Genomic DNA, 16491 nt, shown 5'->3' with positions numbered 1-16491 from the left:
CAGCTGCGCCTGCGCTCACGCCCGCACCCGCATTCACACCCGCGCTCACGCTCACGCCCATCCACTCGCGCCACTCGTCGCGGCCGGCGCCGTTGCGCGGGTACTCTGGCACGGGGGGCGCGGGGACGACGTCGCAGCCGCAGTCGGGGTCTGCGTCGTCGTCCTCCTCCCCGTCTTTACACGCAGCACGTCCCCCTTCCCCTTCACGCGCCTCCCGCGCACCTTTACGCCCCTCCCGCCCCTCCACCCCACCCCCATTCCCGCCGCTTTCACCGCCGCCACGCACACGCACCAGCCGCCCCGCGCTCCACGTCTCGCCCAGCGGCCCCGCCTCGCCAGCAAGCAGGGCGCAGAGCTCGCGGCGGCGGGCGGGCTGCGTGCGCACTTCGAGGGTGAGCGAGGCCGTGTGTGCCGGTAGGTGGGCGATGGTTTCGTGCAGGGGCGCCAGCACGTGCTGTGCCCAGTAGGGGGGCGTGGGCGACGTGAAATACAGCGTTAGGTGCAGGGCGGGGGGGCCGGGGTGCAGGGCTGCGAGGCCGGTGCTTGTTGTGTTTGCTGTGGTTGAGCGGATGCGCGGCCGCGTCCACCAGTACAGGTGATGCAGGCTCCAGTCCCGCCTCGCCGGGTCCGCGACCAGGCGCAGCGTGACGGCCTTGCGCTGCTCGGGGGCCAGGTGGCGGGCGAATGCGGCCGCGTCGGCGGAGGGGTGGCGCAGCAGGGTGCGGGTGACGGGGTTGAGGTGGAGGACTAGGAGCGCCGTTTCCGCGTGGACGAGGCGGCAGGTTTGCGGAAGAGATACGGCTGCGGTGGGGGGAGTGTCGGTGGGTGGGCGCGGGGAGGGAGTGAGGGCGTAGGTGTAGATGGCGTTGCGGAGTTCGGCGGGGAGACAGAAGAGCGAGGACTGGGTTTGCGGGTTTGGGGGTGGGCGTGGGTGAGGGTGCGTGTGGGGATCAACGGGTGTTGGTGTTGTTGTGGGAGCAATGTCCGGGTCGGAGGCCTGGGCGGAATCCATAGGTAGTAGGTGGTGATGTGATTGGCTCGCCGGATGACGACAAACGACAAACGACGAACAGCGGGAGTGCCGTCAGCGGTAGTAGTGGTTGTGCAAGTCGACGCGGCCTCTGTAACGCAAACCGGCTTGGGGCGCGCCGATCCTGATGTCGCTGGTGATTGCGGAGCCTCGTATCCAGCTTTTCCAGAAGGGCAGGTCGTGGTCAAAACAAACAACAGGAGGAGGAGGAGGAACATGTCATTGCTGCCGAACGAGTGGCCGCCGCGCGTGCAAAAGCAAGCAAGCGACGTCGTATCGCCCCCACCACGGCTGACCGTACCTGATCGCCCGCCAACACCATCGCGCCCACGATGCGCCGGGAGATGGGCGGTGCCAACGGCAAACGACAACAATAACAACAACAATAACAACAGCAACAGCAACAGCAACGCCGCCGCTGCGCCTCGATGATCGTCGAGGGGTGGAACGGACCAGAGGGGAAATATCTTTACTTTCTCTTTTTTTTTTAGTTATCGGCACGACCTCACTGGAGCACGAGGGGAGAATGCGCGCGCTAAAATTAGGCTGGCAGCGTTCTTGTTTCATGACTGCCGGGATGCCACGCGCCGATGATACAAGTACGGGGTACCTAGATAGTTCATGAACGGTTTCCAATGAACCTGCTGTTTGTTTTCTCTCTCTCTCTCTCTCGCAATGCCCGAAGCCGCGACGGCCCCAAACACTCCCGACGCCGCCTCCGCTTCCGTCTCCGACGGACCCATCAACAAACACCATGATGACGCCGCCTCAGCCTCCGCCCCGAGCAAATCCAAGCCGGCCCTCGACTTCTTCCCCTTGAACCGCGTGCCGCCGCGCTGGCGTCTCGTCGCCGCCTCGGCCATCGCCCTGCTGCTGATGGCGTGCGTCATCCTCACCATCACGCTGAGCGTCGTCCTCTCGCGCCGGCACCACGCCCCGCCTCCCCCCAGCCAGCCCGCATTCAAACCGGGCTTCACGCCCCTCGTGCCGCCCGCGTACCCGCTCGCCGTGCGCAACCCCTACCTCTCGGCGTGGGTGCCGGGCGCGCGCGCCGCCAAGACGCTGCCCCGGGCGCAGGCGCACTTCTGGACCGGGCAGCCGCTGGGGTGGGCGGTGCTCGCGCGCGTCGACGGCAAGGCGTACAGCCTGTTCGGGACGCCGGAGCTGGCGGGCGACGACGTCGACGTCGAGGCAGCCAAGGTCGTCGGCGGCGAGTACACGTCGACGCGGACGGCGTTTGCCGTCGAGGCCGGGGGCGTGCGCTTCTCGCTGGACTTTCTGTCGCCGGCGTTTGTGGGCGCGGACGCGGCCAGCCTGGTGCAGCAGAGCCTGCCGCTCAGCTTCCTGACTGTCTCGGCTGCCCTGGTCGATCCCCACAAGGTCCCGAGACATCCCGACGTTAGCGTCTACTCGGACATTGACAACAAGTGGCTCGGCCCGCTGCCCGACACGGACCCGGCGTTTACGCTGACCCGCGCGAACCAGGGCAGGACGCACGTGTGGACCTGGGAGTCGACGCGCCGGGGCAATGTGTACCAGGAGAAGAACAACATGGCCGCGTGGGGGCAGGTGTTGTACGCCAGCCATGCCAAGGACGACGGCGCCATGACCATGGCCTTTGGCAAAGAGGACGACGTGCGCAAGCAGTTTGTGCAAAACGGCACGCTGGACGAGCTGGCGGCGCCGGTGCCCAAGTGGAACAGCTCGGGGACGCCCGTGTCGGCGTACGCGCACGCGCTGGGCCGGCTGGACGCAGCAAAGGCGACGAACGTGACGTTTGGCGTGGCCATGGTGCGCGACCTGGCGGTGCGCTTCTACGGCACCGACTACGCGCCCTACTACAAGACGCGGTACCCGCAGCGGGCGGACACGGTGACGGCCGTGGCGGACGCGTTTGGCGCACTGGAAAAGACGCAGGAGACGTGCAAACGGCTCGATCGCAGGGTCCACGACGCGTCGGTGGCGACGGGCGGCGCCAACTACTCGCACATCACGACGCTGTCGGTGCGGCAGGTGCTGGGGGCCGTGGACGTGACAGTGCCGGCCGACACGCTAGACGCGGGCAACGCGACGGCGTGGATGAAGGAGATATCGAGCAACGGCGACATCCAGACGCTCGACATCATCTTCCCGGCCATTCCCTTCTTCTACTGGCTCTCGCCGGGGTACATCCAGCTGCTGCTGCGCCCCATCCTCCAGTACCTCGAGATGAGCCGGCTCAGCCGCGCCGCCGTCGACAACACGAACAAGAACAAGAAGCAGAACAACGCCCCCGGCTGGCCGCACCCCTGGGCCGTGCACGACCTGGGCGACCGCGCCTACCAGAACGGCGGGTACCCGCGCGCGGCGGGCCACGACAACGGCCGCTCGGAGCAGATGCCGCTGGAGTCGACGGGGAATTTGCTGATTCTCGCATACATGCACCAGCGGGCGACGGGCTCCAAGGCCTTAGGGACGCAGTACCGCGCGCTGCTGGACGGGTACGCAAGCTACCTGCGCGCCAACGGGCTGCGGCCCTCGGCCCAGCTCGCGACCAACGACGGCGCCGGCAAGCTCGCGAACCAGACGAACCTCGCCGTCAAGGCGGCCGTGGCGCTGAACGCGCACGCGCACATGTACGCCAACGCCAGCGCGGCGCAGGGGGCGCGGGCCATGGCGGCCGCGATCGCGAGCAAGGAGTACGGCCTCTCAGACGACAGCTCGCACCTCCTCCTCGCGTACCACGAGCCGGCGACGTGGGGCCTGATGTTCAATCTGTACCCAGACACACTCCTCAACCTCAGCACCTTCGCGCCCGAAGTCCACGCCAAGCAAGCGCGCGCCTACGCGGCCAAACACGCCGCCCTGCCCGCGTCAGCGCGCGGCCTGCCCATCGATTCGCGCGGCGACTACGGCAGCTCGAACTGGATGTTTTTCTGCGGGGCGGCAGACCCCGAGGGGCGGCGCGGCGCGGCAAGAAAGGCGTTTCTGGACGACGTGCATGCTTATCTGGCGAGTGGGATGGGCGAGGGGGTGCCCTTTTGCGATCGCTTCTTTGTGAGTGGGGAGGGCGCGGGCAGGCCGAGTCCGGCTGGCCATGCGTTTAGGGCGCGCCCGGTTGTGGGGGGGCATTTTGCTGTGCTGGCTTGGGGGGAGGGGTGGGTTGGGTTTGGATGGGTGTGTGGGCTTTTGGGTGGAGCGTGGCGTTGGGGTTTGGGTTTGGGTATGGTGGGTGGGTTTATTGCGCTTACCTCTTTTTCTTCTTCCTCTTTCACCTCTCCCTAAGGTTCTTTTTCCTCTTTCGCTTTCCCCAACAAGCAGAATCGATGGATGGATGGATGGATGTTCCGGTACGGACGGGAATACCTAGGGGCGTTTCATTTCATTTCATTTCATGACGGACGGACGGACGGACATGGACGACGACGGCGGCGGGGGCGGTAGCCTACCTGCATAAGTGTTTTGGTAATGGACTAGACTAGACGGACTAGGTTAGATAGATGGATGGATAAGGGTAGGGATATAGGGCTAGGGAGCTCGACGGTGGGGATATAGTGTGTAGTGTGTAGAGTAGTGTTTAAGACTTGAGGAAAGACTGGATTAAGACCATACAAACGAAACAAGCAGCTATCAATCTACAGTACTAATCAATCTATCTATCTATCTATCTGTCTATTATCGCCATCGGTATCTATCATCATCGTCGTCATCGTCATGTCGTTACAGGTATCTATGGTAGGTATCATCGTCATGTCTCATGTCTCATCAGTCATCATCAGTCATCATCATTAATATCCCTCCTCGTCCATAAAAGCCCTCAAGCACAAGACCTCCTCCTCGCCCGGGCGCGCGACCTCAAACGCACTCCTCTGCGCCTCGGCAGCGGCAGCAGCCGCCTGGGCAGCAGCGACCGCCTCCCTGCGCCTAACGTCCTCGACCCACCCGCGCATATCAAACGCGGCGACGCGGCGGCGGTGCGCGGCGCCCACGTCGACGGCGATGGCCTCGTCGCCACCAGCGCAACTACTGCGACTTAAAGCCTTGATTCCGCGCGCAGCCTTAGCGACGCCGCGCGTGACGAGGGCGTTGGTCCAGCCGCGGCCGACCAGGGCGCCCAGCGCGCGGCTGAGGCGGGTTTGGCGGGAGGCGTGGACGCGGGCGCCGAGGGGGGAGAGGCGCATGTAGCCCGCGCCTGGAGCTGGTGGAGAGTCGTAGGCGTGCTCGGCGTCGGTGTCAAAGACAGCAGCAGCGACAGTGGTGGCGTCCACTGCGTGGCCGCCGTCCAAGCCGCCGCCAAAATACCGCCCGCGCACCGCCTTCAGGCCCGCCAGACACTCCCACCTGAGCCTCGTCGTGGGGTCCGCCAGCGCGGGAACGACGACCGCGGCGTCGAGCGCGAGCATGGCGGCCAGGGCCGGCAGGCCATCGCACGCGGCGACGGCGGCGACGGCGCCGGGGTACGCCGTCCCGAGGCGGAAGCGCTGCCAGCGGCGGACGAGGGCGCAGACGGCGTGCGGGGGCAGGCGGAGCAGGCGGGCGGGCTGCAGGACCAGCGCGCGGAGGGCGGCGCGGGCGCGGGGCGGCGCGGTGCGGTAGGGTTGCAGGGGGAGGTTGTGCGGCGAGTATTGCGTTGCGAGGCGGCGGGGGAGGCGCGCGTATGCTGGGGTCTCGGGGGCGGCGTCGGCGGTGGTGTCTGTGGGGGAGGAGTTCTTCCTGGTCTTGGTCTTATTCTTCTTGTTTTTGCCGGCCTTGGGCGCGGCGAGGGCGTTGCGCAGGCCCGGCTGGGCGTAGTCGTGGTGCAGGATGAAGCAGAGCAGGTGGCGCAGATTGTGGGCGCGGAGCTCGGCGCGGGAGTTTGGGGGCACGGCCAAGAGCGGGAAGCGATGTTGTTGCTGTTGCTGTTGCTGTTGCTGGCGCAGCAGCGTCTCGGGCGGGGGCGCGAGCGGCTGGCGGGCGGGCGACTTGCGCCGCTTGAGCTGGCGCGCGCCGCGGATGACGTGCGTCTCGAGCTCTTCGCGCTCAAAGTCCTCGGTCATGACCTGGATCGAGGCGCGCAGGCACTCGAACTCGGCTTTGCGCTTCTTGGACGTCGCCCGCTTTGGCATGGCCAGGGCGTTGTTGTTGGGGTGTCGTTGCGTTGCTTCGTGGCTTTCTTGCTTGGCTTGGCTTTGGTTGTTTGTATGTTTGTATATGTATTTTTTATTGTGGTTTTGGTATGCGTATTGGTTGGAGAGGAGGGCTTTGGGATTATTGGAGCAGCTGGCACGAGGGCGTAAGAAAAGGAACAGGCGGGGGACGTGCGAATGATGGTCCGGTCCCAGATGCCAGCAGTCAGCAGAGTGAACGTACCAGGGATGGGGTCCAGGAAGCAGCAGATCCTGTGGGTAGGGCTAGGTTGGTAGTAACTCTCTGTCTTTTGCAACACCATACCCAGCAGCTGCTGCTCCCCCCCCGCCGATATAGCAACCAGCAAAACCGGCGACCGCCTCTAAGCTACATGACGAAGACGATATTTTTTTTCCACGCCACCGGCCACCAAAGCTGGTGTTGTCGACAAAGGTCAAGCCGGCATCCCAGCTAAGGCCTTAGGTCACCCGTCCTAGCGCGACCACGTGTCCGCCCTAGTCGGAGCCAGAGTCAATACGCCTCCCGAAACGGGCAATATGTGTACATGGAACGTCGTGCTGTCAGGCTATCGTACAATAGCGCACTGCGCAGCGCGGCGCCTGACCAAGCTGACCAAGGCCGCGGCTGTCGTCGTCGGCTCGTCCGGCCATGGCGGTCTGCCCGCGGCCCGCCAGCGCAGCGCAGCGCAGCGCAGCGCAGCGCAATCCAACCAACGAATCAACCTAGCTCTTCCTCTCCGCCTCATCGACGCGTCGCTGCACCTCGCGCTGCAGGTCGCGATCCTCGACCTTCTCCGCGTTGGCCTTGCCCCCGTTCCACACCTCCCAGATCTGCTCCATGATCAGACTGCCATAGCCCCTGCCCTCCTCAATCGCCTCGCGCTCCTCCTTGAGCCTCCGTTCCTTCCACCCCTCCGTCTCGCCGCCCATCCACGCCCGCTGCAGCGCGTTGCGCTCGCTGTTGCTGCCATCGGCCCGCAGCAAGGCCTCGCGCTCCTCCTTGGCGCGCCGCTGCACCTCGTGCACCTGGCGTGCCCGCTCCGTCGGCAGCAGGTCGGACGACGACGTCAAGGCGGTGTCGAAGTTCCGCCCCACGCGCTGCAGCAGCGTGCCCCCCGTGCGCTCGCGCATCAGATGCTCCGCCGACACCAGCGTCATCACCCCGAGCCCCGTCGTGTACACGTCCAGCTTGCGCGGCGGCAGCAGCGCTATCACCGGGCATGCCACCAGCAGCCACATCGAAAGGTGGTGCGCCATCTTGGCGTAGCCCTCGCGCTCCGGCGCCGGCAGCGTCTGCGTCGAAGGCGTGGCGACGTCCGGAGGCGCCGGCGTCGTGGGAGTCGGCGTGCCGGATGGAGGAGCCATTGTGCGGTGAGGTTGTGTGTGTGTATGTGTGTGATGTGAAGGGTTTGCGATTCTAGACGCCGTTCGAGGCTTTCGTGGTCGCTGTGGCGGCGGAAGTTTTCTCGGAGCGCCGTCGAACTGCGCGTAAACGTGTCACAAGGTAGAACTTGGTGGGTGGATGGGTTCAATTGACCGACCTCTGAAGCAGCCGATGACGTCCCAGATGGTGGAGTGCAGTTGGAGTGCGGCGTGCTCGCGAGAGGTTGGGCTGGAGAAATGCATGCGATCATCACTCGGCGCGACTCGCTTTCGTGCCAATGGGAGCGCGTCGCGATTCGTTGCCGGGTCGTGCTTGAGCATCATGGGTAGGTTGCCATTGTCATCCAACATCAGCCGCCTTATTGCCTCAATCACTGAATTTGATTCCCATTTTCAAGACTCTCTAGGGCTAACCTTCCATTTGCAGCAGCTGTTTCGTTCCCTAGATGCCGCCCTCACGAGTAGTCTGCCACCGCATTAAATCCCCCAACCCATTTCCCCAGACTTCCCTTTCTATTCGCCTGCCGCTGATGAGATTTCCAGAGGCACCGAAGATGTTGCTGCCGACTCCGCCAGTAGGGAAAACTCAAAGGTTCAAAGAAAGAAAGAAAGAAAGAAAGAAAGAAAAATGAAATGAAGAGAGAAAGAGCCACAAGCCACTGCGCGCCCATCAAGAAGCCCGCCCTTCTCGCAGAAAAAAGCTCGCATCCAGCAGACACCTCCGGCAGATGATGCAGCCTGCTCTTAAGCTGAGTCAAAAAGTCGCCAAACTCATTCCTCGCCGCTCGACAGCGCCGGCCACTCCTCATTCTCAGCCTGGTCCTGAGAGATGTACCTGGCCTCACTCCTCTGCATGACATGCATCGGCTGCTCCACAATCATGTCTTTGCTCTTTTTCATGAAAGTCGCAGGATCCACCAGGTCGGCCCATTGGTTGGCGCCCTGAGCCTTGCGCTCTTTCTGGTTTCTGGCTTTCTGGTTGCTGCCTTCGGCCTGGCTAATTGCGACATTGCCGGCGTGCTGTCTCGCTGGGGCCGGAGCACGGAATGGCTGAGGGTAAATGCTTTCCGTAGTGTGGACTTGCTTGTGGGACCGGGACAGCGGAACAGCGTTGTTGATACCAGATCTGAGGGAACCATCATTCCAGCCTCTGCCCACCTGGACTGTTTGTTGTTCTTCTGTCATCCAGTCTGCAGGCGTGGTAGCCTCGTATTTAACGTAGCCAATCTTGAGGCCAGAATCACGAATCACTTCGCCGGTCTTCTGGTCAATCTTATCACGACGATCCTCTGCAGTAAGATCCGGACGAGCTGCATTCTTCGCACCAAGAAAACCACCAGAGATCTGGTCGATAACCTGACCATAGTTGTTGGAGTGAGAGATGCCACAGGATGAATTGGCTGCTTCGCAGTGTGAAACAAGGGCTGTAACGCTGTTGAAAAGCTTTAGGCACATCGTGCAACGAACCTGGCGAAGCGTGTGGACACTGCTGAAATGCTCTTCTAAAACCCACGGTTCCTCGTACATTTCATCGCAATCTGGCAGTGGACAGCAGTATTTTTCGATAACTGGGTTAAAGAACCGCTCCGGGTTGTAGTCCCTATGGTTGGGATCCCAGAAGCGTACTCGGAACATGTTGTTAGAGTTGTCTTGCTCGTATTGTGCATCCTTGGCCTTGAGGGCAGCCTCCCAATCAGTGTTCAGAGGCGTTGGCTTGGCTCCCTTGAACAATACTTCGGATGATTTGCCAGATTTCCAGGCTTTGCTTGAGGCGACCTTGCTTGAGGCGGCCGTGCCGTTCTTGACGGTTGTTTCCGTGGTGGCCGAGCCGGACACTGAGGGAGCACGGGCAGACGCATCACGGACAGATGCAGCCGGCGTAGGAGTCCTAGAAGGTGTAGGGGTCCGAGAAAGAAGACCCACGCCACCCTGACTGGAAGTGCAGGTTGAACCGGTGACGGAGACTGCCCCCATACCACTGGTTATGTCGGACAGGGCCGGCCAGCGCTCTCTGAGACGAGGCGCATTGACAGGAAGAGGTTTGACCTCCGGCTCCAAAGGCTTCTGTAAAGCCTCATGGCCAGCCAATGAGACACCTTCATCCTTGTCGTCAATAAAGTTGCCGATCTTGATGCCGCCAGTGTTGTCTATGTCGCGCGCGGCCTCGGTCCAGGTGTCATTCAGCTTGGCAACCGCATGCTCAGGGTTCTGGAGCAGCTTGGTAACAATGGTCTTGTGCTGAAGGTTGCTCTTGAACTGGGCAGCTCTGATCTTCGGGCAGTGATCGAACTCGAGGTGCTCGGTGAGAGCGGCGGCGCGGATGAAGTGCTCGCCGCAGCCAGGACAGCGAAGGTCTTGGTCAACGGGATGCCTCTGTCACCTAGTCAGTTGAAAGCTTGCGCGCGCAAAGGTGAAGTGAACTTAGGTAGTGTACTCACCTGTCTGACGTGTCTGTCACGACCACTCGTCGTCTTGAAGTCTTCGCCGCAGAACTTGCAGCAAAGGTGAATGACAGGTGAGTTGATCTTGTGAGCAATGAGGCTGTCCCAGTCCTGAGCCAAGAACCTGCACTTTTCGCAGTAGTCGTGATCATCTTCGCGCTTCATGTGACTGTGAAGCTCCTTGAGGTTGTTGAACGAAGCGGCGCAGCCCTCTTTGGCGCACACATGTTGTCTGATCGGCTGCAGTGGCACGACCATGGTGATGGTGATGGCAGTGAGGTTGGCAGCTGTATGGTGTTGGGAGGACAGAGGTGTTGAGGGGATGGAGACGTGAAGAAGATGTGAGCGTGCAGTGGTGACCGATGGTGGTACCGAAGAAAACTATCTGAAGAGCGGCGGGAACAGCGACGGATGGGCGCCAGGCGGGCAGCAGGCGGGCAGCAGGCAGGCAGTAGGCAGATGACGGACGTGGTACCTTGGTAGCGGGTGGAGTGGTACCAAGGTAAGCAAGAAATGGTTTGGAAGAGAAGTAATTGAACGAGTAGCGGGTAGTCTTGAAAAATGAAGGGACCCGGAAAGGAAAGCACAAGGAACACAACACAACAAAATCGTAGAAAAGCGGTCAAGCAACTCAACTGATTGTGAAAGTTCAGCACTGATTCGAGATACATATATATTAAAGAATACCCACCCCCCATTTAGGAAGTTGCGAGTTGCGGCTCTGCTTTTGACGCACCATAAACACCATTGTCTTATACCCGCCTCCTTTATTTATAGAACATCTCTATCAGTGTCGCGAGTATCTGCCCTATCGCTGAGACTTGTTACTGCATCTCATAGCTTCTTCATCCAACTTCCATATTAAGACGGATCGGAGCGGGCTCCGGCTAATGCAGGGATCCGGATCGAAAGAATCGATGGATCCAAGCGGGACGGGCCGAGGCAACCGTCCGGGCAGCGCGCAGATGGATCCAAGATTTCGGCAGCTCAGCCTCAGGTACAAGGGCTGGTCAATACCCTTGTCGATCCGTGTGCAGGCGATTGGCCATGTTCTGCCCATCATCCTTCGGGCGCGAAGTGATCCGCGCAGAGACAAACACAAGGGACGAGGCTTGAATACCGAACAAATTCATTATCTCCAAATCTACAACTAACTATCCCGAGTATTCTGACAGCATTCACGGGATATGTAGACGGATATCATCAATTACATATTATTACGGCGTTTAGAAGCGGTTGTAAGGGAGCCTGTGGGTTTATCAGCTGCGCTCGAAAAACAAGGGAGGTTTTTCAACATACCACTTGCCACGTAGAGTGATGACAGCCCATTCACCCTTCTCGTCCTTCTCCTTCTCAACCTTGGTGGAAAAGGTAATGGCGCTCATAATACCATCACCAAACTTCTCGTTGAGAATTGCCTTGTACGCGTAGCCGTAGTTCTGGACAACCTCATACAGACGGTAAACAAGAGGGTCCTTGGGGGGCATGTCGATGATACGGCCACGGTCGGGCCAACCAGAGAGCTGGCTCTCAAGCTTCTCGACGGGGATGGAGAGAAGCTCAGACAGGTTCTTGATGTCCTCGGGCGAGGCCTTGGCCTGACCGTAGAAGAGCGCGGCCACGGCAACCTCCTCACGCCCAAGCTTCTTCGCGATTTCCTCAAAGGAGAGGTTTTTGGCCTTCTTTGCTTCGAAAAGGGTGGGAGAAGAAGCCGGAAGCTTCGGAATCAGCGACGACTGATGCTGTTAGCGCGCAGTCGCCATAAGAAGGAAGTCGAGGGGCTCTACATCAAGGGTCGCAATGGGATACTCGGAAGAAGCCATGCTGGCAGAAGATTGATGGAATTGCCGGATGCTGGAGCTGAAGGCAGGACGAGCGAGTCTTGCGGAGAGGGGCGCAATAGCGCGGGGAGCGAGTCTGGCGGGAAGCAAGAAAGACATGATGGCAATTGACTGGATGAATCACACGGGAACCGGCTCAATGGTATAGAGATGCAGGAAAGAGGGGTAGCAGGGTAGACGGTAGCTTTGTACCTCGCCCTCAACAGTGGCTGACCTCATCGCAGGCGGATGTTTTGTCATTGATCCCCACAGCAGCCGCGATCGCCAGGGTCCAGAGGCGGGCAATCAGGTTGGCAGGCAAGCCACGATGATGAAGCCGGGAGATGTTGACGGGAGTTGTCGGCTTGCTGATGAAGCATAAGGAAGGCCATGAGCTCCGGCTATGCGGCTGTGGAAGCTTCCCTTGCAGCTGGTGAGATGTGGGGTAGAGCTGGCTGCTCTGCCCCACCGCGTTACCGCCCGTTTCGCGGGCCTGTCAGTGTCACACCTGGCCGCCGAAGAGCTGCCGTTGTCCAGCAGCCAGCAGAACAATGTCCGGCTACGATGACGACGATCACCACCTCGCATACGGCGAGTATCATGGCAGCGATGGTGAGGAGGGCGAGCGCGGCTTCATCGGCGACATAGGCCGACACTTTCTGGGGCGTCAGAGGCCTGGTGCAGACCAGCAACCTGTGAGTACCCCGCCGCGTGCATCTTGACCGCCAACACAGCCGCCTCCGTTGCGTGCGTGTACCTTGTCATGAATCGTTTCAGGTCACTGACCGTGCTGTCTGTCTCGTATCCCAGGCTTATAACCATCCTCACTCCTCCAACGTATCCGGAGGGTCCGCATCTCATTCATTCTCGAGACCGACACCCACCGGAATGTCGTCTTTCTTCCACAAGGTCCACGAGGGTCTGCACGACCTGAAGGAGTCGTTCACCGGCGGCGGTGATGAGGGGCAGCAGCAGCAGGAGCAGCAGCAGCACAATGAGGGCGGCAACGAGGGCGAGTACAACGCCGCTGGCGCTGGTCAGCAGCAAGGTCAGGGCGATGGGAACCACTCCGACCATCGCTTCCTCAGCTTTGCCCCTCAGCGTCACGACAACGACATCAAGTGGTTCGTCGATGCCTGCGGCTACATGTGGGCTGTCTCGGAGGCTCTCGAGAAGGCCAGGGAGTCCATTTGGATTCTCGACTGTAAGACGGCATTGCTCTACCGACGCGAGGTCAATGGCTAATGATTGTTAGGGTGGCTCTCTCCCGAGCTGTACCTGCGTCGTCCTCCTGCGAGGAACGAGCAGTACAGAATTGACCGCATGCTTGAGGCTGCCGCTTCGCGGGGCGTCAAGGTCAACATTATCGTCTACAAGGAGGTGACGCAGGCGCTTACCCGTAAGTACTTGAATCCGGTAGTTCCGGACTACCTCCATTCTTTTCTCCCTCGGTCGACGGACCCATTCACTAGATTCCTCACTCGTTGGGGACTGGATGTTATTTTCAAATCTTTGGAACATGTAGAGGCAACGGACCCGCTGATTGCCCCTCCTCTTACAGTGTCTTCTGCCCACACCAAGCACCACTTGGAGAAGCTCCACCCCAACATTGCCGTTTTCCGCCACCCCGACCATCTGCCCGATCGCCAGACTGTCACACAAGAGTTCATTGATGCTTTCAAGAACATCAGCCTTAGCGCGGATGCCGCTTCGAAGCTGCCAGGTGACACCCTCAAGGCCCTCTACGGTATGCACGAAGACACCGTCCTGTACTGGGCGCACCACGAGAAGCTCTGCCTTATCGATGGTCACATTGCGTTCATGGGAGGCCTGGATCTCTGCTATGGCCGTTGGGACACCAACCAGCACTCCATCGCTGATGCCCACCCTGGCAACCTTGACGACATTATCTTCCCTGGTCAGGATTTCAACAACGCGCGTATCATGGACTTCCAAGACGTTGCCAACTGGCAGAACAACAAGCTGGACCGCACTGTGAGCTCGCGTATGGGATGGTCTGATGTTTCCCTCTGCATCAGCGGCCCTGTCGTGCACGATCTCAAGAACCACTTTGTCCAGCGCTGGAACTTCATCTACCACGAGAAGTACAAGATCCGCGAGGATGACAGGTACAAGCGCTTGTCGCTTACCGGCTCCGGAGCTCAGTCTGGCGGAGAGGGCTATGACGAGGGTCTCGCCTACGGAGAGGAGCCTCAGCACCCTCCTCGCGGCCACACCTTCCGTGAGCGTGTGAGCGACCGCTTTGAGCAGGAAGAGGAACGGTTCGGCTTCCGCCCTCACCAGGGTGGTGAGCAGCGCGGTGGTGGAGACAACTCTCCTACCGGACCGTCGAACATCCAGTTGACTCGTAGCTGCGCCAAGTGGAGCCACGGTGTTGAGATTGAGGTAAGTATACACGGTACCTGCTAGGAGATCTGGTGACTAATGGTTCTAGCACTCCATCCAAAACGCCTACGTTGAGATCATCAGGAACAGCAAGCATTTCATCTACATCGAGAACCAGTTCTTCATCACCGCCACTTGCGACGATGCCAAGGCTGTCAAGAACAAGATTGGTGCCGCCATGGTCGAGCGTGTCCTGCGCGCCGCCAGGAACGGTGAGAAGTGGAAGATGATTGTCATGATCCCCGCTGTTCCCGCCTTCCCCGGTGACCTTCGCACCGACGAGGCTCTCAGCACTCGCGCTATCATGGAGTTTCAGTACAACTCCATCAACCGCGGTCATGGCAAGTCTATCTACGAGCAGATTGCCAAGGAGGGTGTCAACCCCATGGACTACATCCGCTTCTACAACCTCCGTACTTACGACAGGATCAACGTCAGCGCTGCCATGAAGGAGGCTGAGGACAAGGGCGGTGTCCAGTACGAGGAGGCTCGTCGCCAGCACGATGTCGAGTATGGCGGTGGCTACCAAGAGAACTACGGCGAGGACGCGCCTCGTTACGGTGACGAACCGCCTAGGCGCTCTGAGAACCCCGCGTACGGCGATGATGGCCAAGAGGCCGATGAGCGCTACGGCCAGTACCAGGAGGGAGCGGAGCGCGCTGGCAGGCACCAAGGTCTTGGTACCGGCCGCTGGGATACCGTCAGCTCCTGCTACATGCTCGGCGGCGAGGATCTCAGGAATGTTCCGTGGGAGCACGGTAACGTGGATGAGATTGATGCTTTCGTCTCGGAGGAGTTGTACATTCACTCCAAGGTAAGAGTTCTCAACAAGGCACAAGAGACGTCAAATTGACCTAGACTAGCTGCTCATTGCCGACGACCGCATCGTCATCTGCGGCTCTGCCAACCTCAACGACCGCTCTCAGCTCGGTGACCACGACTCTGAGATTGCTGTCGTCATCGAAGACCCCACCCCCGTCGACTCGCTCATGGACGGACAGCCCTGGCGTGCCTCTAAGTTCGCCGCTTCCCTCCGCAGGCAACTCTTCCGCAAGCACCTTGGTCTCCTCGTGCCTCAGGACATTGAGAACCCCAACGAGAACTACATGCCGATCGGCGTGCCGAACACGTACGACTGGGGCTCGCAGGAGGACGAGATTGTCACGGACCCCATCAGCGACGAGACGCTCGACCTCTGGAACGGCCGGGCCAAGAGCAACACGGACGCCTTCCAGGAGGTGTTCCACTGCGTGCCGTACGACGGCGTGCGCACGTGGAAGGATTACGACGAGTACTACGAGCGCTACTTCAAGGAAAGCAAGGACGACGACGACCACAAGGACGACGAGGACAGCGACAAGCCGCGCCGCTACAAGCGTGGCCACGTCGTGGCCGAGAAGTTCGCGCCCGGCCCGGAGGGTGCGGCGCAGGTCAAGGAGATCCTCGGCCGTGTCCGCGGCATGCTGGTCGAGATGCCGCTGCTGTTCCTGAAGGACGAGGATATTGCGAAGGAGGGTGTGCAGCTGAACGCTTTCACGGAGGAGGTTTACACTTAAGCTGTGGGAGAAAAGTATACGAGACACGCACTGGGATAGTGCGCATGAACGGTATGACGATGTTCATGACCATGGATGGGTCCACTTAGAACAAACAAACAAAGCAACACGTATGACACGGTCTTTGGAGATTCAACCACTCACCCGAGTCGTTCATGATGAGTTAGTACATTATGTATGCAGGCGAGAATGGTATAAAAAACATTATAGTATGAGAAATTAAGTGCGTGCTGTGGTTCCTGAGGTCAACAAGCCTTATTGAAAAGGCAAGGATTGAGAGAAGTGCTGACGATCATCTCGCGGCGAAGAGCACAATCAGTAACACCATCCCTACGCTCATCCATTTCACGCAGAAAACCAAGTTTAGGAGCAAGGAAGACTCAAATTTGTCAAGCACGGCTATATATGTACCCTCGAAGCATACACATAACTCCGCCGAATCCATCCCCCTCGCCCCTTTATTTATAAGTGCAAAGTGAAGAAAAAGAAAAAGCAAAAAGCCATACGCACGCCCACGAAAGCCCGTCTGGCGCACGCACAAGAGACTCGAAGAACCGTGATCCGGAGTCCCCACTAGCTGCTAAAGAAAAGGGCAAGTGTAAGGTGTTTGCTGATTTTCCGTAACGGGTTGTTGTCCGAAGAATCGAGACGACGAAGAAGGAAAAGAGAAATCCGAAAAAAAGAAACAAGGAAAAGGGTGTAAACGAATGTGATGACGACTCTTCTAAAAAGAAGCAAGAGGCGTCTAAC

The 16491-nt window shown here is 59.9% G+C and overlaps 6 protein-coding genes across 6 annotated transcripts; 2 read left to right on the top strand and 4 right to left on the bottom strand.

Annotated features, from left to right (window-relative positions):
- Positions 1-549: 549 nt before the first annotated feature.
- K452DRAFT_230307 (uncharacterized protein) lies at positions 550-4294 on the top strand (the record flags this gene model as incomplete). Its single annotated transcript, XM_033537086.1, has 2 exons — positions 550-581; positions 1981-4294. Coding segments are annotated over 2 exons (2346 nt in total), but the record flags the coding sequence as incomplete, so codon positions are not given.
- A 503-nt stretch (positions 4295-4797) lies between these two features.
- K452DRAFT_309880 (uncharacterized protein) lies at positions 4798-6114 on the bottom strand (the record flags this gene model as incomplete). The annotated part of the gene is made up of 1 exon (XM_033543281.1): positions 4798-6114. The coding sequence occupies one exon, from the start codon at positions 6112-6114 to the stop codon at positions 4798-4800; it is 1317 nt and encodes a 438-aa protein (XP_033396499.1).
- A 570-nt stretch (positions 6115-6684) lies between these two features.
- Positions 6685-7434, bottom strand: K452DRAFT_288867 (uncharacterized protein). Its single transcript, XM_033540742.1, has one exon. The coding sequence runs from the start codon at positions 7390-7392 to the stop codon at positions 6859-6861; it is 534 nt and encodes a 177-aa protein (XP_033396498.1). The 5' UTR covers positions 7393-7434; the 3' UTR covers positions 6685-6858.
- A 688-nt stretch (positions 7435-8122) lies between these two features.
- On the bottom strand, positions 8123-10217 carry K452DRAFT_335105 (uncharacterized protein; the record flags this gene model as incomplete). The annotated part of the gene is made up of 3 exons (XM_033545215.1): positions 8123-9447; positions 9484-9891; positions 9957-10217. The coding sequence occupies 3 exons, from the start codon at positions 10215-10217 to the stop codon at positions 8290-8292; spliced, it is 1827 nt and encodes a 608-aa protein (XP_033396497.1). The 3' UTR covers positions 8123-8289.
- Positions 10218-11077: 860 nt separating this feature from the next.
- On the bottom strand, positions 11078-11866 carry K452DRAFT_288866 (uncharacterized protein). Its single transcript, XM_033540741.1, has 3 exons — positions 11747-11866; positions 11259-11695; positions 11078-11207 (listed from the first exon to the last, which is right to left on the bottom strand). Exons 1-3 carry the CDS (start codon positions 11780-11782, stop codon positions 11186-11188), a joined length of 495 nt encoding a protein of 164 aa, XP_033396496.1. The 5' UTR covers positions 11783-11866; the 3' UTR covers positions 11078-11185.
- A 429-nt stretch (positions 11867-12295) lies between these two features.
- On the top strand, positions 12296-15958 carry K452DRAFT_359777 (uncharacterized protein). The gene is made up of 6 exons (XM_033546297.1): positions 12296-12474; positions 12590-12983; positions 13035-13178; positions 13341-14185; positions 14235-14999; positions 15049-15958. Exons 1-6 carry the CDS (start codon positions 12331-12333, stop codon positions 15739-15741), a joined length of 2985 nt encoding a protein of 994 aa, XP_033396495.1. The 5' UTR covers positions 12296-12330; the 3' UTR covers positions 15742-15958.
- Positions 15959-16491: the final 533 nt, after the last annotated feature.

Source organism: Aplosporella prunicola (genome assembly GCF_010093885.1).
Source record: "Aplosporella prunicola CBS 121167 unplaced genomic scaffold K452scaffold_16, whole genome shotgun sequence".
Taxonomy (NCBI): domain Eukaryota; kingdom Fungi; phylum Ascomycota; class Dothideomycetes; order Botryosphaeriales; family Aplosporellaceae; genus Aplosporella; species Aplosporella prunicola.
Note: the sequence above shows the minus strand (reverse complement) of the source record. Positions and strands in the feature narration are given on the sequence as shown.

What these genes read in the sequence shown, in the direction of transcription:
- K452DRAFT_288867 (XM_033540742.1), bottom strand. Translation starts at nt 7,392, where the DNA reads ATGGCGCACCACCTTTCGATGTGGCTGCTGGTGGCATGCCCGGTGATA.
- K452DRAFT_288866 (XM_033540741.1), bottom strand. Translation starts at nt 11,782, where the DNA reads ATGGCTTCTTCCGAGTATCCCATTGCGACCCTTGAT. An exon ending in ATCCCATTGCGACCCTTGAT is followed by an intron (nt 11,696 to 11,746) that starts GTAGAGCCCCTC and finishes TAACAGCATCAG; the next exon opens with TCGTCGCTGATTCCGAAGCT. An exon ending in ATCACTCTACGTGGCAAGTG is followed by an intron (nt 11,208 to 11,258) that starts GTATGTTGAAAA and finishes ATAAACCCACAG; the next exon opens with GCTCCCTTACAACCGCTTCT.
- K452DRAFT_359777 (XM_033546297.1), top strand. Translation starts at nt 12,331, where the DNA reads ATGTCCGGCTACGATGACGACGATCACCACCTCGCATACGGCGAGTAT. An exon ending in GTCCATTTGGATTCTCGACT is followed by an intron (nt 12,984 to 13,034) that starts GTAAGACGGCAT and finishes AATGATTGTTAG; the next exon opens with GGTGGCTCTCTCCCGAGCTG. An exon ending in AGTTGTACATTCACTCCAAG is followed by an intron (nt 15,000 to 15,048) that starts GTAAGAGTTCTC and finishes GACCTAGACTAG; the next exon opens with CTGCTCATTGCCGACGACCG.